The sequence below is a fragment of the Barbatula barbatula genome (assembly GCF_947034865.1).
Source record: "Barbatula barbatula genome assembly, chromosome: 10".
Lineage (NCBI taxonomy): Eukaryota > Metazoa > Chordata > Actinopteri > Cypriniformes > Nemacheilidae > Barbatula > Barbatula barbatula.
This window is the reverse complement of record NC_136773.1, coordinates 24,230,343-24,249,359: the sequence shown is the minus strand read 5'-3', so window position 1 is coordinate 24,249,359 and position 19,017 is coordinate 24,230,343. Positions and strand designations below refer to the sequence as shown.

Genomic DNA, 19,017 nt, shown 5'->3' with positions numbered 1-19,017 from the left:
TGAACACACATAGAAAAACACACAGCGTTACCAGTCTCAACATCTCCTTACTGCACGCACACGCATTCATTATCATGATTCTGCTGACACTTTGGTGTGAGCGCAGGTTACCTGCAGGTGTTCCTCTGTTCCGTTAAGGCCTCTGCGCTTCCGGCCTCTCTTCGGATAACCGTTTATCTTGCACTCGTAGCATGCTTCAGGAGAAAGAGCGTTCTCCTCTTCATCAGCATCAGTGAGAGAAGAACTGCCCAGACCAACACCATTCACACAGTGACTAAAACACAAACACATATCAACACGCGATAAAGAGACAAACATCAGGACTGAAGGGGGCGCTAGAGTGTTTTAATTCACATAAACATGTTCTCATTCTGTACAAGTGTGCTTCCTCAAGAATGTCTGTTGCACATCTCTCTCACCCCTGTCCTGCTCTCAGGTACCCCGATGGACAGCCGCACAGGTAACCCCCGTCTGTGTTAGAGCAGCCGTATGTGCAGGGGTTCTGAGATGAGCTGCATTCATTGATGTCCTGACAGCCGCCCGCCATCTGCTCGAAGTTGAAACCCGTCGGACACAGACAGCGGAAACTGCCCAGCGTGTTGTGACACGACGCGCCGCCACATATCTGACTGTTATGACATTCATTCTCATCTGTAAACACACACACAGGGATCGGAGTGAAAGGTCAGCCGGGTTCCCACTACGTGCTGACCCAAATTGACAGAATTCCTGCCAAACGTCCGGCAGCCTCGCAGCAGGCAGTCTGGACCTCGAGGTCACAGAACTTTAATCAGCACAGGAAAGGGCTGAGCTTCCAGTAACAGAACATTCCAGACACTAACAGAGCCCACACAACATGAACACAACCGTCACATGCCTTTATTGCTCTGGTCATGCAGTTGTGACAGACAGACGGACGGTGAAGGTGTCTTACCTACACACTGGTTCCACTGGTAGTGTTGGAGATAACCTTGTGGACAGCTGCATCTGAAACCGCCCACCAGATTCTGACAGCCGTGCTGACATCGATGACTGGCTACACACTCATCCGTATCTTACAGAGGGAACACACACAAATATCACGTCAATCTACACAGGCCCTGACTCCCTACAACAGTCTCACATCTCATGTCAAACTGTGTGTTTGTGTGTTTACCTTCACAGTGTTGTCTGTTAGAGTCGAGTGTGAATCCTCTCTGACACTCACAGCTGAAGCTGCCGGGGCTGTTCTGACACACTCCGTTTGAACCACACAGACCGGGTTCAGTGGCACACTCATTATGATCTGACACACACATGAATCTGAATGAGTCTGCTTTGTTTTCTTTCTGATGTTTTCTAACTCAAGGTCACATGAGTTTACAACTGTTCTACATAACACGACTGGGTCACCGTGACAAAAGGCCAATGCTAAATGTGTATCGTTACACCCCTAGTCAATGCTATTAAATCGCTTCAGTATCAAACAGGTCATGTGACCTTTGCCGTCTTTACTTCACTGGTGCTCGCTGCATCACATCACTGCTCATTTACATAAACTCTGATCAACACTTTCTCAGTCGCACATGTGAAACTGAAAAGTCCTGGTCACATTGTTGCTGGAGCAGAATGTTTTGTTAATGTCACGACTCACCGATACACGCGGTGTGATGTTGTGTGAATCCTGGAGGACATTTACAAGTGAATCCGCCGATGGTGTTGACACACAAAAACTGACAGTTGTGTTGTTTGGTGGAACATTCATCCAGATCTGAGAGAAAGAGACGATCAGACCTCACTGTAACACAAGTGTGTATGTGTTTGTGTGTGTTTACCTCTGCAGCTCTTGTTGTCATCCTGTATGATGTACCCCCGCGGGCACGAGCACACATACCCCCCATCAGTGTTCTTACAGATGAAGTTACACGGTTTAGGAGCCTGAACACATTCGTCCACATCTATAGAAACACATGAACATTTCACACTCTGAAACATCCCTCGGTGTGTGTGTGTGTGTGTGTGTTTGTGTGAGACTCACCCACACACTGAGTGGCTGTGATGTCAGTTGTGTATCCTGGTTTGCACGTGCAGCTGAAGGAGCCCAGAGTATTTAAACACTGACCGTTCTTACACAGATTTCCCATCACCTTACACTCGTCAATATCTACACAACACAATGACACAAATGAACACACAGATGCATTCATCAAATACCCGATCACACAATCTGTCACGTGTGTTTGTACCCTGTCCGTCTGTTGTGTATCCGGGTCCGAGCGGACACATCTTCTTGTATTGTGTGGTTCCGGGCAGCGGGCAGAGCTCACAGTTCTGTCCCCAGCCGCGGCCTCCATGACAACAACACTCAGACTTCCTGACACTGACACGACTGCTGGAACTCATCTGACACATGGTCTGAAGAACCTCCATGAAGCAGAAGCCCTGACGGTTATCTAAAACACACACACACAGTATTAACAGAACAGACGTTGTGCTTTATATACTGTAGATCTGCAATACGGATCTTAAATGAAGACTGAGAAAACAAGACGTCAGTAATCCAGTTAGTGCTTGACAAGAGATCTCAGCTGAATTTAAGGTTGAAATACACAGAAACACACAGATATGAGATACTTTGCTATCCAGATTCCAGCTCAGTGGTAAGAGCAGGCGCTTACAATGCCAATGTCATGGGTTTGACCCCAGAGGATTGCACATACTTAGGAACAAATGTATAGGAGAATACAATGTAAATCACTTTGGATAAAAGCGTCTGCCAAATGCAGAAATGTTAGCAGATGCTTTTATCCATATTGACTTATCATGGGACATTAAATAAATGTTCACTGTTCACTCATTCCATTCATCAAGTGCGTTTACATGCACAAAATAATATCTATCAAAACTCAGCTTCAAAAGAAACCTGTTTTCATGTGTTTACATGCATAGGAATAAACCAGCTACGCAGAAAACCGCGTTTACACAGAAGTTTAAAACTCGCCGGGTGTCTCTCGTGCGGTCTCGCGATAGTCTGTTTAGTAATTAAAAATGCAGCATGAAAACGGTCAGAAGCTTTTTGTTTATATCTCTGCTCATGTCAACAATAGTTCTTCATTTTGAGGCTTCTACATCAACTGCATTATTCCACAGCGACTTTTAGACGTTATTTTACTATTACGTCCGTTTGGGACTTTTACTACTGGACAGTAAAGTAATCTGCAAACCTCTGCTGATCGGTTTTTGCTTACGCCATTTATGACCTTTTCCCAATAAAAGAAAACGGTTTTACGTGTTTACATGACCTTACATATTCAGGGTGGGGATCACAGGGTACCTCAGGATACGATACATGGCTCACGATGATGATAATATCATGATGTGGTGATACTACAGTAACTCAATGTATTGTTTGGCAAGATATCTCCCTAACTATGAAAACAACATGTTCAAGTACACAAAACTCTTTCAGTCGGTAAATTAATATATTACCAACATGAGTAACATTTCAAGTAAATTAAACATTTTATACTTAAATTAGAAGCTTATCTTTGTAAACTGACAAACATTTAAAACATTTAAACATGTTTACATTGGCACAGTTCTAAATTTAACATCTTCGTGTTAACCAGCTTAAATAAAATAAACCTAAAAAACATTTGAGTGCAGCAACTTGCATTTAATATAAGCACATTAACGTTCATTTACAAATATTCATGGAGCATATTTGATTTTACACACAATCCTAAACTCTCTCAGAATAGTTTGTTCACGTTTCCCTCATTTGCGTGCTAAGCGCCACCCAGTGCAGCCATGATGTAATAATGCTTGGGAATATATTCAGAGCGTCTTGTTTTATTAATGCATTCAAATATTGATATTTGGCCCAGCGTATCGATTCTCATATCGCACACAGAAGGACGACTATACATCGCCATATTTATATATTGTCTCATCTCTTTTACATATATCAGCTTATTAAGCGTCATCGGCATAAGACTGTGCATGATAGCTGTGATGAGAAGAAAGTGTGTTACTGTCATGAGACGATGCGAGTCAACACACACTCACCGATACACTCGGTTCTGCTGGGACTGGGACTGAATCCTTGATCACAGATGCAGCGGTAACTGCCCACAGTGTTCTCACAGCGGCCGTTCTCACAGATGCCTGGTTTAACTGTGCATTCATTCAGATCTGAACACACACACACACACACACATGATTGAACAGAAGATGAATGTGTGTTTAGTATTGAACATCAGGACAGTCAGGTTCTCACCCACACAGCTGTCTCCCTTTGGCTGTCTGGTGTATCCCGGTGAGCAGATGCACATGTAAGTACCAATCAGATTCTTACAGGTCATTCCTCTGGAGGCGCAGTCATCCAGACCGTCCTCACACTCGTTCTGATCTGTGGAACACAAACAATGCTGTGTGCGTGTGTGTGTGTGTGCGTGCGTGCGTGCTAACACACTGCTGGAGTGTTTGTGTGTTTACCTTTACACATCCGCCCATCTTCCCTCAGCACGTATCCCGCAGGACACTTGCATTGATACGATCCCAGCGTGTTGACACAGCGGAAGGCACAGAGCAGCGGATTCTGGGAACACTCATTCACATCTGAAAAACAAGTGAAGGAGTTTCTACATTCATCATTTACACATCCTCAAGAATGTTAGTAACCGAACAACAGCAGTTCCCAATCACTTGCATTGGTTTTGTGTTCATACAAGGGAAGTTTTTTATACGTCACCATTTTCTATACGTCACATCATGTAAAGGAAGAACATCAACAGAAAGTGTCGGCCGTAGTTTTACCTTCACAGGTCATCATGGGTCCGGGTTCAAATCCCTCATCGCAGCTGCATTCAAACGCTCCCTCGACATTTGTGCAGGTGCCGTTACCACACGGGTTCCCAAGCTCACACTCATCTGTGTCTGAAAAATAAACAATAAGTTACTCTCATAACCCCGGTTCTCTGACACATCGAGTGGCGAGATCCACATATGGGAGTATACTGTCTGGTCTCTGTCTGGCACCTTCTTGTTTTTTCCTGTTTCGTCCTCTGTTTTTGTCGTGTCGAGCATTGTTTTGAAAGTGCACCATGTGCTCGGAGTCCAAGTGTACCACCCACCCCTCTCATCACCTTGTTAATTAGGTGGTTTCCTCGCTTCACCTGGGCTCTTTGGTCTTTTCCCTCACACCGGTCATTCCTCGTTTGCTTTCTGCTTTATTCCTGGTGTTTCTCTTGTGTCAGATTTGTATAGTTGATTGCCTAGTGACGGCCAGTCTTGAACCCTAGTTACTTATCACTTTGTCCTGTCTAGGCTCCAGTGCTGTTATCCACCACCAGGAGTCTGTCTCTTCATACTCAACATGGGTTCCTCTCCCCTCGCGAAACAGATATTATTATCTTGTTGCTCTCTGCTAGCTGGGACCTCTATGCCGGTGGCTTTCGATCGTCATCGTCGCAGCTGCCGCCGCCCCGCCTTTAAGGAACTTTCCCTCTCCACTCGGACGCTTTTATCCAAAGTGACTTATATTGCATTATCCTATACATTTTTTTGCTTCTGACTATGTGCTATCCCTTACTATCGTACCCCCACAACCTTGGTGTTGTTCGTGGTATGCTCGAACCCCTGAGCCACAGGAAAGCTGTATCTTCTTGTGGATTACTCCTGACGCTCGAGTGGCATCGCACATAGAGGATTTCTTCAGTTCAGTGGACTTTTGTCTTTGTGGAATATTATTCGGACAGCTTGCTTTGGATTCTCTCATGCGTTGAGTAGGCGACCCTCTAGCAGATATTCAGGGTTCAATTATTGGAACTTTACCCAGGGGACACTTACTAGAGCTGAGACTGCCACCTTTCCCCCCCGGGGCGACCAGTTGTAGCCACTTCCCCTGGTCATTACGGCTGAGCGCTTGAGCCACCTGTTCCCTCTTTGGACGATCTTGTGAACTCTCCACTTCAGCAGTCTAGAGTGCCTAGTGATTTCTCTACGTTTACTACACTGTGTGTTTAGCTTAGAGTGTTTATTAAACTCTGTTGTACCCTGCATCTGAGTCCTGACTCGTTCCTCAGAAATACACTAACAGTGAGGTTCTGAAAGCCAGAAAAGGAAAGAAATCAGGTCGTCTACGAGTCATGTCGTGGCACAGGTTCTCTAACAAACTTGCGGTGTGTGTCGGACGGGCGCGCATGGGGCCTTTTGACTCCGAGCACATGCTATTTGTCTGTGTGATTGTCTATATGTCTCTTGCCACTGTCATTGTTAAGTGTCCTTGAGTTTGGGAAAGGCACTATATAAATTTAACGTATTATTATTATATGCCTAGAAACTTCCAGTGTAGCAGATAAATGCTTATATGGGAAAAAAAGCATCTTTGAGATCCACTGATGTGAACCAGTCCTTCTGTGTTATGGCGCGGGACAGAGTGCTATGGGTTAACATTCTGAGATTGTATTTCCTTAAATGTATACCAGAGAGCAGGATGGCCTCCTCTGAGATTCATCTTGGTTGACGAACCGAAGTTGCCCGCAAAGATATCGTCTACGGCAACGCAGGATTAGGCAGGTCAGCGCAATTAAGTGATGTGGCGCCCCGGAGACTCCCTGAGGCACGCCACCGTGTCCCTGAGTCAGAAAGCTCGAAACACTGGGTCAGCGCAACTTTGAGACGATGCTGCAGGAGCATTTTCAGCAGCAGAAGGCAATGGCTACAATGCTCTGTGTTCTCCAAAGCCTCTTCTGCATGATTGAGGCCCAAGCAGACCACGGTGAACTTAGCGGCGATAAGAGCCCTGCACGAAGCCCGTGATGAGCTGTTTCCGGGAGTAACGGCAGATTTACAGAGCGACATAATGGCGAAATACTCTGTGGCGGGCAGCCGTGGAAAGGGGAGCAGGTGAGAAAATCCACGAGCGTGGGCGGCTCAGGATGCAAAAACACAGCTAACCTGGTTGAATAGACGACTGCCATGTCTGGTGGAGGCGATATGTCCTCCTGAAGACACACAGTGAACAGCGAAAATTCTACCGAGCTGTGTTTGAGCAGAGATTACTAGAAGCGATTGTCAACTGCAGCGCAGGCCTCTGATGTGTGTGTCTGAATGTGACTGTAGATCTGACCTTCACAGTGAACTCCAGAGAAGTCCAGCCGGTAACCAAATGAGCATTCACAGCGAAACGTCCCGTCTGTGTTGATGCAGTGACCGTTGGTGCAGATGCCAGGATTCTCCGAGCACTCGTCCACATCTGAAACCCAACATCACTCATCATTCATCATCATCACTCATCATCAGTCGTCAGTGTGTGCAGTGTGATACTCACCCACAGCAGAATCATCCAGATCCAATCTCTTCCCAGGAGCGAAACACAGCGCTGTGAACGCCTCTGAAACACAACACACGCTCATGATCACTGGAGGAGTATCGCAGGAATCACATGTGTGTGTGTTCTTATACTGTACTCACCCTCATCTTTCCCTGGGCAGATCTCACAGGGGTCACCCCACCCCTGACCCGGCATAGCACTACAGCAACACACTCCTTTAGTTGTGTTGAGAGGCTTTGGTGCCAGACAGCGTCCGTTCTCAAACTTAGTGTAACAATAATTCACACGAATATCTGTGTGTGTGTGCAAGAGAGAGAGAGCGAAGGAGAGAAAATACTTGTGTTTATACACTGTGTCATTCACCTCTTGTCATCTGCTGAAAATAAAAGCGTTGTACATAAAAATATTCTTCACGTAATAGAACAACACGTGTAAAGTTACAACACAGACACGTGACAACACAACAGTGTGGTAATATGTGTGCTCTTGAGAAAGGGTTGAGGGGCTGTTGCTCTAATTCCCTGAAGCCTGTTTCTCATTTGCAGAAGCTTTTCCATCTTTACACACAAAACACACACACACACACACTAACCTGCATAACACAAATACACACACAGTGAGGGAAACACCCTGTTCTGTCCACATAATCAGAGACAAGACAGATGGAAAGCTTGACACACACACACACACACACAGACACACACACACACACAAACGCACACACACACACACACACACACACACACACACACACACACACACACAAACGCACACACACACGCACACACACACACACACACACACACACACACACACACACAAACGCACACACACACACACACACACAGACAGACACACAAACGCACACACACACACACACAAACGCACACACACACACACAAACGCACACACACACAAACGCACACACACACACACACACACACAAACGCACACACACACACACACACACACACAAACACACAAACGCACACACACACACACAGACACACAAACACACAAACGCACACACACACACACAAACGCACACACACACAAACGCACACACACACGCACACACACACACGCAGACAAGTTTCACAACTGCTGCACTACACAAGAGTTTTCATGTTTTCAATTGAACAGTGACAGGATGTGTGCTGCTTTAGACAGGAAGTGGTGTGGAATTCTGGGATTGGTCTGTGATAACTCACCCACACATCTCTTTCCAGATGAGGACAGCTGAAATCCCTCCGGACAATCACACCTGAAGCTGCCCGGTGTGTTCAGACACTTGCCAAAGATACAGATCTCTGGAGTCTGAGTGCATTCATCGATATCTGAGCACACACACATTAACACGGTTAATTTCCTCATCATGTGATCATTAAGAGTGAGAGAAGATCGCTCTGAACTCTCACCTTCACATCTCTCATTCTCCAGGTAATATCCAGGAGTACAGATGCACCTGTAGGATCCGTCAAGATTCTGACAGGTTCCAGGTCCACAGGTGCCAGGATTGATTAAACACTCGTTGATGTCTGTGTGGACGGACATGAGGACATTTCTTCACTGCACACAGACACATGAAGGAGGTGAAGCGGCTTTGAGTCTCACCTTCACACGTTCTGCCATCAGAAGAAAGTTTATATCCGTCCAGACACACACACACAAATGAACCCACTGCGTTGATACAGTTGCCGTTCCTACACAAGCCTCTGAGGGACGTACACTCATCCAAGTCTGAAGAGCCAACAGAAAATCATCATCAGCTCTCAACAGTCTTCAATGGTTATTAATCACATTCATTCATTCTTCATGTAACATCAATGTTTGCATTTAAGCTGAAGTGTCACGATCACATTTACCCAAACTCACACCATTGGTTAATGTTTATGTTTTAAAGAGTCACAGTCACAAACATACTTCAGTCAACATAACAAAGTCTTGATTATTAATCTTTTTAAAGATGGGGTATCATGTTATGTCATGCAGTCTGACTTCTTAACACTGTTAAACGTACTTCACATGGTCGACTTGTTAATAAACGAGTTAGACGTATGGCGTTGTATTTCTGTGCTTGATACTCTCTGCCAGCACTCACACTTGTTTCGGAAAGTTTTTTATAAGTGTGGATACCTGTTTCATAACAAGGATCATATTCCTTTTATTGGGCAATTCACACACGCTAGCATGAGAGAAAGAGCGCACCCACGCGTCATTCAGCCAGCATGAGTAAGAAGTCGCTCATCAATGCCGCTTCACTCGAAGGACGGAAGTTGAGGTGTGTCTGTATGTTCACTGCTTTTCGGTGATGTATGTTAGATAAACGGTGGATAAAACGCTGGATTTGCAGATGGTTTGAAACTGATAGATGGAGCGGTCCCATGTTGCCGGACATGAACCGCAGGCGGTGAGTCAAACTAAGTCATATATTGTGTTTTGTTGTCAATCGGCGCTTAAACTCATAATAAGGGATTAATGTGATGATGTGTCGTGTGCTCGTGCTGTAGCTCTTTCCCTCCTGCCCGCCTCCAGCAGCTCGTGTTTGTCTGGAAACAATGGTACGGCTGTATCTCTCTTTTATAAATGTGATCAAGCTAAAGACTCTTGGAAGATACGACGTATGCAATACTACTGTATAGGTACTCAAGATCTTTAATCACTGCAAAAACAGACTTTCTAACTTGGTATTTTTGTCTTGTTTTCCAGTACAAATGTCTAAAAATTCTTGAATCAAGATGCATTTTCTTAATGAGTCTTGTTTTTAGACCAAAAATATGAAATATTAGTGAATTTATGCTTAAAACAAGCTTGAATTAAGGTTTACATTTTTCTTAATCAGTCATTTCTAAAGATCATTTTAATCTTGAAAAAGATTAAAGCAGATTGCAAGACAAAAATACTAAAGTAAGAAAGTCACTTTTTGCAGTGGTACAGATTATTAATGATGTCAAAAGAATTAGGCATATTGTTTTGACTCAGGTAGACATGTTTTCATGATTGATTTAATTGTCACGTGAGATGTGTGTGTGTGTACCGATGCAGTCATTGTTGTGTGACAGCTGGAATCCAGGGTAACAGAGGCAGTTGTAGGAGCCCACAGTGTTCTTGCATGTTCCATTACCACACGGCTGACGCTCACACTCGTCTAAATCTGAATACAGATACAAAACAAGCAGATAAAGAGACAGACAGACAGCATCAGAGAGAGACAGAGAGAGAGAGAGAGAGAGAGAGAGAGAGAGAGTTGAACTCTCACCGATACACAGGTCTGGAGTGGATTTGTAGCCATTGGGGCAGATGCAGCGATAACTGCCCACCAAGTCAACACACTGACCGGGACCGCAGATGTTTGGATTCTCAACACACTCATTACGGTCTGAAGAGAGATGAAGAGTAAAACAATCAACCATCATCATCATCATCACACACGTTACAGTATTACACACACTTACCTACACACTGTTGTGTTGGTGTTTGCCGGTATCCTGGTTTACACTCGCAGCGGTAACTTCCAGGAACATTCAGACAGACAGCGTTCTGCTGACACACTGGACCATTCTGACATTCATCGATATCTACACACACATAATAAAAACAAACAAATCGCACCTTACCAAACAAAAACATATGAGAATATACTGGAAAATATAATGCATTCATTTAAATAAATACATTTCCAGATATTTGAAGAAGTGACATCAGAAAGTTTGTACCTTCACAGATGATCAGTTTCTCATTAAACACAAAACCCATGGGACATTCACAGCGGAAACTGCCGAGCATGTTGATACACACACCGTTTTCACACACACCTGCGATGTCCCGACACTCATCGATGTCTGTGGATCACACACACACACGTTTTATACTGTATATCTGACAGGATGTGTGTAGATGTTTTTGTGTGAGTGGTTTACCGATGACTTGACCAGTGTAGATGTCAATGAAGTATCCAGGCCTGTCACTGCCACACAGCACTGCAAACTCATCTACAGCAGAAAACACACATCACAAGTAAATGATGTTGAAATGCAGAAAGGTTTGTGTCATGGTTTGGTTTAGGGATTGTGTGAGGAGGATTACAGGATACAATATAGAGTTTCTACAGTAAAGAATCATTGTGTGTATGTGTCTCACTGGTGCTGGGTACAGGACACCGTTCGCAGGGCTTATTCCACGCTCGGCCGATGTTGTATGAACAGCAGCAGGCTTTCTTGGTCATGTTGGTGGTCAGTTCTCCGTCACATGTGCCATTATCAGTGTAGTAGTTTCTGTAACACAAGCTCTTCCGCACGTCTGCACACACAATGACACACACATCACGATCTGAACTCAATCCACACACTGGGTTGTGTTGTGTTGTGTGTAGACTGACCCATGCAGTTGTTTCCTCCATTGATCTGCATGTACTCAGGTGGACAAATACAGGTGTAGTTTCCAATGGTGTTATAACACTGACCCGGACCACAGATCCCAGGCCTCTCACACTCGTCTACATCTGAACAAACACAAACAAACCAAATCTGTCCTTTTAGTTTCAGTCACATTTTGCCTTTCGCCAGCTTTAATTTATGTTTCAGCCCGACGCAGATCTTGCAGTGTGTTGTTTAAATAGCTAATGCATATGCGCTCATTTGTGCACCCATGGGCGTGTTGGTCTAAAAAAGAGGCGCATTGTTGGCGCGTTGCTATTTTGAGGAACTGAATATAGACTTCGCCATAGACCAGCTCAAACCTGCTCTAAAGTCTAAAGTCAATGTTCGGAATATTTATAATTGAGTTATTTAAAGAGCGTGTTCGGAATATGCACCTATAGGCGGGTGCACAGCGCTCATACATTCTGCTTATTACACACAGAGAGACGCACATTTATAAAAAAGAATTACAATATAAAAGATTATTATTGTGGACATAAAGATACAAATCTGGCTCTTCCTGTAGATGGTCTGCTTGCACTTTAACCTCTCGCACAAGCAAACGCTCTTCCTTTCTGGAGAAGAGTTGCTCTTACCAATTCTGGTGTGTAAATAGCGAATTCTCCATGGAAGATGACACTCTGATTGGTTTATTGCACGCTTTGCCCAAAAAACACCCATCACTCCTTAAGAGAATCAGGACAACCTGTTTAGACCATGTGTCCGGGCGCACCGACCGTTTTCCCGCCGTTAAACTAGCAAAAGTGGATTCGGACACACCGAGTGCACCAGAGCTTTAAACCATGTGCTACGATCCTGAAAATAGGGCCCCAGGTGTCATGTGAAAGTGCGTTTGTGTGTGTATGTCTACAGTGCATGATGTGAGTGTAGGATGTTTAACTGACCTTCACAGATTCTGGTGTCTTCATTGAGCGCGAAACCTTTAGGACATTCACAATGAAAACTGCCGAAGGTGTTGATGCAGTTTCCACCCTGACACAATCCAGGCAGTTCCTGACACTCATTGATATCTGCCACACACAAACAACAGAACACACAACAAGTGACGCTACACAAGCATCATACAGCACTGAAGCGAGTGTGTGTGTGTGTTTATCTACCCTCTAGTATGACTGTGATCGGATTGGGTCGGAATCCTTCCCCTCCAGGACACAGATTTCTGTACTCCGCTGCAGGAAACCACAAGAGATTGTGTGGCAGACAGTGGTGGTGTACAGTGCTCAGTGTGTGTGTGTGCGTCACTCACTGGAGTTGAGGGATGGGCAGGCCTCACAGGGTGAACCCCAGGCCTGACCCTGGGAGCAACAGCAGGAGGCTTTGGACACGCCCACACCGATCTCATTAGAACAGTCCAGACTCTCAGAGAAGTCACCACGGTAACGAATATCCAGGAAACAGTTTCCAGAGCGGGTGTCTGAAACACATCACAAGCGTGTACACGCACTGCGTCTGTGTTTACGTGTGTCGTCTGAAGGTGTCGTGCGTGTCTTACCCACACAGCCGACTCCCGTGGGGTTGAGCTCGAAGTCTGGAGGACAGTTGCAGATGTAGCTGCCGGGGGTGTTGACACAACGACCGCTGATGCAGGTCGTGGGGTCGCCGCACTCGTCCACATCTGACACGGAGCGGAGAGAGAGGACAGTGAGACGAGAGGAGACAGACACGAGACACATGCGAGATGATGTCATACCTGTGCAGTTTCCTCCACTTCTGTCCAGCTCATAACCCGGATCACACAGACACCGGAAGAGACCCGGTATATTTCGACAGCGGCCGTTCACGCAGATATCAGCAAACGAACACTCGTCGATGTCTGTAGGAGGAGAGACACACACACGCAGTGAGCATGACAATGACATCACAGATGCCTATAGACGAACAAAAGAAACACCAGAGCCATTTGATAGAAGCAGGGATATGACACTACTGGATAATGACTGAAGGAAATGTTCATTATGAAAACACAGACACACAGACAGACAGGTCAGAGTCTCACCTTCGCAAGCTGTGCCGTCTCCAGTGGGAATGAAGCCCATATCACACTCACAGCGATATCCACCAGCGATGTTCAGACAGTGTCCATTCTCACAAAGATTCACATTCTCAGCACACTCATCAGCGTCTGCAAAACACACACGCGTCATGTTGTGTGTCCGTGATGATAAATCTGATAATGCCCACGTGTGTGTGTCTGAGGTCCTGCTATAAAAACAATGAAGGTTTAGGAGATGACCTCATATCTCAGGCCCGGTGCGTGTACCTGTGCAGTAGAATCCGTCTCCAGTGAATCCCTCTTTACACAGACAGCGGTACGAGCCCATCGTGTTGATGCAGTTTGCGCTGGAGCTGCACATGTGTGTGCCATTGGAGCATTCGTCCCGATCTGAAAGAGCAAACGCACAGAGCTGAAAGCGGTCTAGTTATTTATGTCACATGATCAGACTTGCGTGTGTATGATGTGACAGACCTCTGCATTTCAGTCCGTCTCCAATCCATCCTGGAGCGCAGCTGCATTTGAAACTGCCGGCTGTGTTTGTGCAGGTCGCATGTCGATCACAGTTCTGAGCTCCGATCTCACACTCATTAATGTCTAAAACACACACGAGAAAGATTACAGTGACAGCGCTGACCATTAAGACCTGATGACCCGGGTCATTGCCAGAGAGCGTCAGGTCAAGTGTCTCAACTCTTTTATCACAGCTAAATCCAATGCGTAAAACATCCAGCTGACCATAAATGACAGTGATAAAATAAGATCAAAGCGTTTCAGTGTTTAGTCAAACACAAATGTCCGGTCGACACGAGCTCATGAATAAAATGAGTCATTCTCATACCACAGACAGAAATGACATCAAAGTGTGTGTGTGTGTGTGTGAGACCTTCCAGCTATGAGAAAAAGAGGATGTGATGTCACTCTTGTTTATAATTGGCCAATGAAAACACATGTGATGCTGAAGTGAGACGTTACACAACAGTGAGAGGAAGATTCTCTGATCTTCTGATGTTCAGCATTTCTATAAAAATCAAACCCATCGCGACTCTTTGAATTCATGTTTAACCAATCAAGACTGATGCTTGTGGGTAAAAGATTTCTTTCATGAAATGAATTGGAAGGCTTTAGGATGGCGTGTGTGAGGAAAACACACAGACGTCACGCAAGAGCAAAACATCCAGTCACGAAACCCAAAGAATCCGCTGGAACATAGAGCGTGAGAGGCCTTAACTCCTTCTATTATGTATGCACCAATATGCTATAATAACATATTATATTCCATTTTGTGTTATAGAATACACACGAGGAAACCGGAGATCTGGCTGAACTGTTTAGACAAGTTTTATTCGGAACACAGCCACCACACTCGCCAACCGCACGGGGGGTGCCCTCTAATGGCCATCAGGTATTGTAACAACTCAAATACATTACATCTTTCCCTCCTTATTTCAGTCTACCCCGTGTTTTCATTTTAACATAAGAACATCAATTTCTTGGGGAAATAACAGTTGGGACCAAACAAATAGTGGCCCACCTTCAAGCAATATTATTTGTAATGTTCACTAAGTTACTTACACAACAGTATGTAACACTGTTAACATATACAACTGTATATAGAACATTAACACATTTTACAGATCAAGTCTGTTAGGTGGTTTACGGGTTCTAACTGAAAATCTTCTTACATTTGGGGAAGAAACAGTAGCTGGCTCAACGAGCTTGGTTACATGTTGATCTGGAGAATTTGGTTCAGTGTCATTAGCTGTTAAAGGCAATTCTTGCTCCTTAACATCCATTGTTGGTGATGTACTGTTTTCTGCTGACCGTGATTCTGTGCTTTTTGTAATTTCTGGATGACAGTCTAACATTTGATCCGCGTGTCTTTTCCAGCTTTGTGAACTGTCCACTTGAACAGTGTACGACACTGGTCCTGACTGAGAAGAAACAGTACCAGTTTTCCACTTCTCCTCTCCCCGTCGATAATCTCTGACCAGCACTGAGTCACCCACATTGAAGTCTCTGTGTTTGGCATGGAGGGCACGGTGAGAACATTGTACTTTTTGTGCTTGCTCCACAGTCATTTTCACACTTGGTTTCAGTAAATCCAGCCGTGTCCTCAATCTTCGATGCAAGAATAACATAGCAGGTGCCTCTTTTGTTGTGCTGTGTGGTGTATTCCTGTACTGTAATAAGAAGGCGTCTAATCTCTGTTGTAACGGAACTGGTTCTTTGGATGCTTTCAGTGAGTGTTTAAAAGTCTGCACAAAACGCTCAGCTAGCCCGTTAGTGGCTGGGTGAAATGGGGCAGAGCGAACGTGTTTAACGCCATTTGCTTTCAGAAAACATCCAAACTCCTCTGAAGTCAATTGCGGGCCATTGTCGCTCACCAATGTTTCGGGTATACCGTAGCGACTGAATAGACCACGCAGCACTTGAATTGTCTTGGCGGAAGTTGTCGAATCCATCACCTGGACCTCTGGCCATTTTGAGTGTGCGTCAACCACTACCAGAAACATTCGTCCTTCGAATGGACCAGCAAAGTCGATGTGAATTCGCTGCCAAGGAACTTCTGGCCATGCCCAGGGATGTAGAGGTGAGAGACACGGAGATTTTTGATTTTGCTGACAGGACGTGCATGTCTTTGACTTCTCTTCAATTTGTGAGTCAATATTTGGCCACCAGATGTAGCTACGTGCTAGAGCCTTCATTTTTACTACACCTGGGTGTCCTGTGTGTAAATCCTCCAACACTCGTTGTCTCAGATTTGGTGGAACGATAACACGCTGTCCCCACATCAGACAGTCCTGCATCAGTGAGAGTTCCTCCTTTCGTGTGAGGTATGACCTCAATGCATTTTCGGAATCTTTTGTAGATGGAAATGATCCAGTCGATACCATCTCTTTCACCCGACAGAGGATCGGATCTGCTCTGGTTCCTTTACTGATGTCGCTGCTACACACTGGGAGTGCATCCATTTTATTTATGAGGTAAGCGTCCACTGCATCTTTCCCGTTTCTGTGCTGTACCGGCAGTGGCAATCGCGATAACCCATCCGCATTCCCATGGTCATTAGCACTTCTATACTGAATAGTGTAGTTGTGTGCAGCTAGCAGAAGAGCCCATCTCTGAAGTCTTGCGGCAGCCATGGATGGAGTTGCTTTGTTTGGGTGGAGTATAGTAGTGAGTGGACGATGGTCTGTTAATAATGTGAAGTGACGTCCATAAAGGTAAGTATGAAACTTCCTTACCCCAAAGATGATTCCTAGCGCTTCACGTTCTAGCTGTGCATAGTTTTGTTCGGGTTTACTCAGAGTTCGGGACGCGAAGGCAATGGGTCTTTCTCGCCCATCCGGCATCATGTGGGAAAGCACGGCTCCCACTCCGTATGGTGACGCATCACAGGCCAAACGAACTGGAAGTCTAGGGTCATAATGTGTGAGTACACTGGGTGTTAACAGCTGAGTTTTAGCATCTTGGAACGCTTTCTCACACTCTGGCGACCACCCCCATTTTACTTCCTTGTGTAACATTGCATTCAGGGGGTGAAGTACTGTGGCCATATTTGGCACAAATCTTGCATAATAATTAATCAGTCCCAAAAAAGTTCGTAGTTGGTTAACATTAACAGGAGCAGGTGCTTCAGCGATGGCGCGCAGTTTGTCTGGAGACTTGTGAAGTCCTGATGCGTCGATCACATGTCCCAAATACTCCACTGACGTTTTGAAAAACTCACTCTTCTCTCTTTTCACACGAAGTCCGCATTTCTCCAGCCGACTTAACACAGCTTCTAGGTTAGCTAAGTGATGAGCATTATCTTTTCCTGTGATCAGGATATCATCCAAAAAACAATGTACACCCGGTAGTCTTTGTAACACTTGTTCCATGACTCGTTGAAATATCGATGGAGCTGAAGTGATACCGAAAGGTAATCTGTTGTACACAAACATCCCCTTGTGGGTCGTGATGGTAAGATATTTACGTGAATCTTCATGTACAGGGATCTGCAGGTAGGCATGTGAAAGGTCTAGTTTGCTAAATCTCTGTCCTCCAGCCAGTGACGCGAACAGATCTTCAATTCGAGGTAATGGGTAATGTTCTGCACACAGAGCTGGATTCACGGTTATCTTGAAATCACCACAGATCCTAACATTGCCACCCTTTTTTATTACAGGTACGATCGGGGTTGCCCATTCACTGAATCGCACAGGTGAAATGATTCCTTCCTTCAGTAAGCGATCAATTTCTTCTTCCACCTTGGGTCTGATGGCGTACGGTACTACCCGAGCTTGGAAAAATCTTGGTTGGGTTCCCGGTTTCAGACTCAAAGTCGCTGTATACTCATTGAATGTTCCTAAATCTTCTCTGAATACTTTAGCGTACCTTTTTAGAAGACTTTCTAACGTTCCTTCATTCACTTGATGAACTGCTCTTACAGTTTTTATCTCCCGCCAATCTAGACGAATTTTGCGAAGCCATTCTCGTCCCAGCAGGGGAGCTGCGTTTCCTGAAACAACATACAAAGGTAAACGTACGTTTTGTCTGTTTAGCTTGACACGGACTTTGATGACGCCTTCTGGTGGAATGACCTCGCCGGTATATGTCTTGAGAACAACGTTTGTCTGGCGTAATCGAACATGACTCAGCTTATCTCTGTGCAGTTCACTTGAGATAATAGAGACTGCCGCTCCAGTGTCCACTTCCATATCAACTGGTAATCCTTCAATTTTTGGTTGAACTTTTATTACCGATGACACTAAATCAGTTTCACTTTTCATTTTGTTCACCTGTGGAGAATCGTGCGATGTTGCTGTTACTTTGTGTAAGGTCAGTTCGGTATCCGTGTCCGAATTTGTCTCTTCCTCGCTCTTTTCCATATTAGCATCCACTCTGTGAATTGGTCTTTTCTTTGTCTGTCCCTTCCATTTTGCACTTTTTCCTTCATCTGTCTTAGTACCTTTACACATGCGTGCAATGTGGCCTTTCTTCCCACACTTGTGACACACTTGATCTTTGTAAAAGCACTCATTTTGTATATGGTTGGACTTTCCACATCTATAACATTTTTCCTTTGACGATTTTGACGACAAAGACATGGCATTTACCTTCAATGAGTTGCTCAAATGCTGTGATTCTCTAGATACAGCCTCCATTGACATCGCTATATCCACAGCCTTTTTATACGTGAGCTCCGATTCAGTTAATAGCTTCCTTTGAATTGATTCGCTACTCAATCCACACACGAATCGGTCTCGCAGTGCGTCATTTAAATT

The 19,017-nt window shown here is 44.9% G+C and overlaps 1 protein-coding gene across 2 annotated transcripts in view; it reads right to left on the bottom strand.

Annotated features, from left to right (window-relative positions):
- The window catches only part of fbn1 (fibrillin 1), a 47,653-nt gene that overhangs the window by 1,142 nt on the left and 27,494 nt on the right, over positions 1-19,017 (bottom strand). For both annotated transcript variants that reach the window (XM_079466243.1, XM_079466244.1), the window contains 33 exons: positions 14,222-14,344; positions 14,015-14,137; positions 13,751-13,876; positions 13,445-13,567; positions 13,247-13,369; positions 13,001-13,168; positions 12,855-12,923; positions 12,639-12,764; positions 11,694-11,816; positions 11,456-11,614; positions 11,236-11,307; positions 11,032-11,157; positions 10,771-10,893; positions 10,575-10,694; positions 10,353-10,469; positions 8,930-9,055; positions 8,734-8,853; positions 8,527-8,652; positions 7,456-7,608; positions 7,313-7,375; positions 7,112-7,237; positions 4,798-4,917; positions 4,477-4,599; positions 4,259-4,390; positions 4,048-4,173; positions 2,226-2,432; positions 2,018-2,143; positions 1,815-1,937; positions 1,634-1,750; positions 1,157-1,285; positions 935-1,054; positions 420-651; positions 112-274 (listed from right to left, as the gene is read on the bottom strand). In XM_079466243.1, coding sequence (XP_079322369.1) covers positions 112-274; positions 420-651; positions 935-1,054; positions 1,157-1,285; positions 1,634-1,750; positions 1,815-1,937; positions 2,018-2,143; positions 2,226-2,432; positions 4,048-4,173; positions 4,259-4,390; positions 4,477-4,599; positions 4,798-4,917; positions 7,112-7,237; positions 7,313-7,375; positions 7,456-7,608; positions 8,527-8,652; positions 8,734-8,853; positions 8,930-9,055; positions 10,353-10,469; positions 10,575-10,694; positions 10,771-10,893; positions 11,032-11,157; positions 11,236-11,307; positions 11,456-11,614; positions 11,694-11,816; positions 12,639-12,764; positions 12,855-12,923; positions 13,001-13,168; positions 13,247-13,369; positions 13,445-13,567; positions 13,751-13,876; positions 14,015-14,137; positions 14,222-14,344 — 4,253 coding nt within the window. The remainder of the gene's footprint in view (positions 1-111; positions 275-419; positions 652-934; positions 1,055-1,156; positions 1,286-1,633; positions 1,751-1,814; positions 1,938-2,017; positions 2,144-2,225; positions 2,433-4,047; positions 4,174-4,258; positions 4,391-4,476; positions 4,600-4,797; positions 4,918-7,111; positions 7,238-7,312; positions 7,376-7,455; positions 7,609-8,526; positions 8,653-8,733; positions 8,854-8,929; positions 9,056-10,352; positions 10,470-10,574; positions 10,695-10,770; positions 10,894-11,031; positions 11,158-11,235; positions 11,308-11,455; positions 11,615-11,693; positions 11,817-12,638; positions 12,765-12,854; positions 12,924-13,000; positions 13,169-13,246; positions 13,370-13,444; positions 13,568-13,750; positions 13,877-14,014; positions 14,138-14,221; positions 14,345-19,017) is intronic.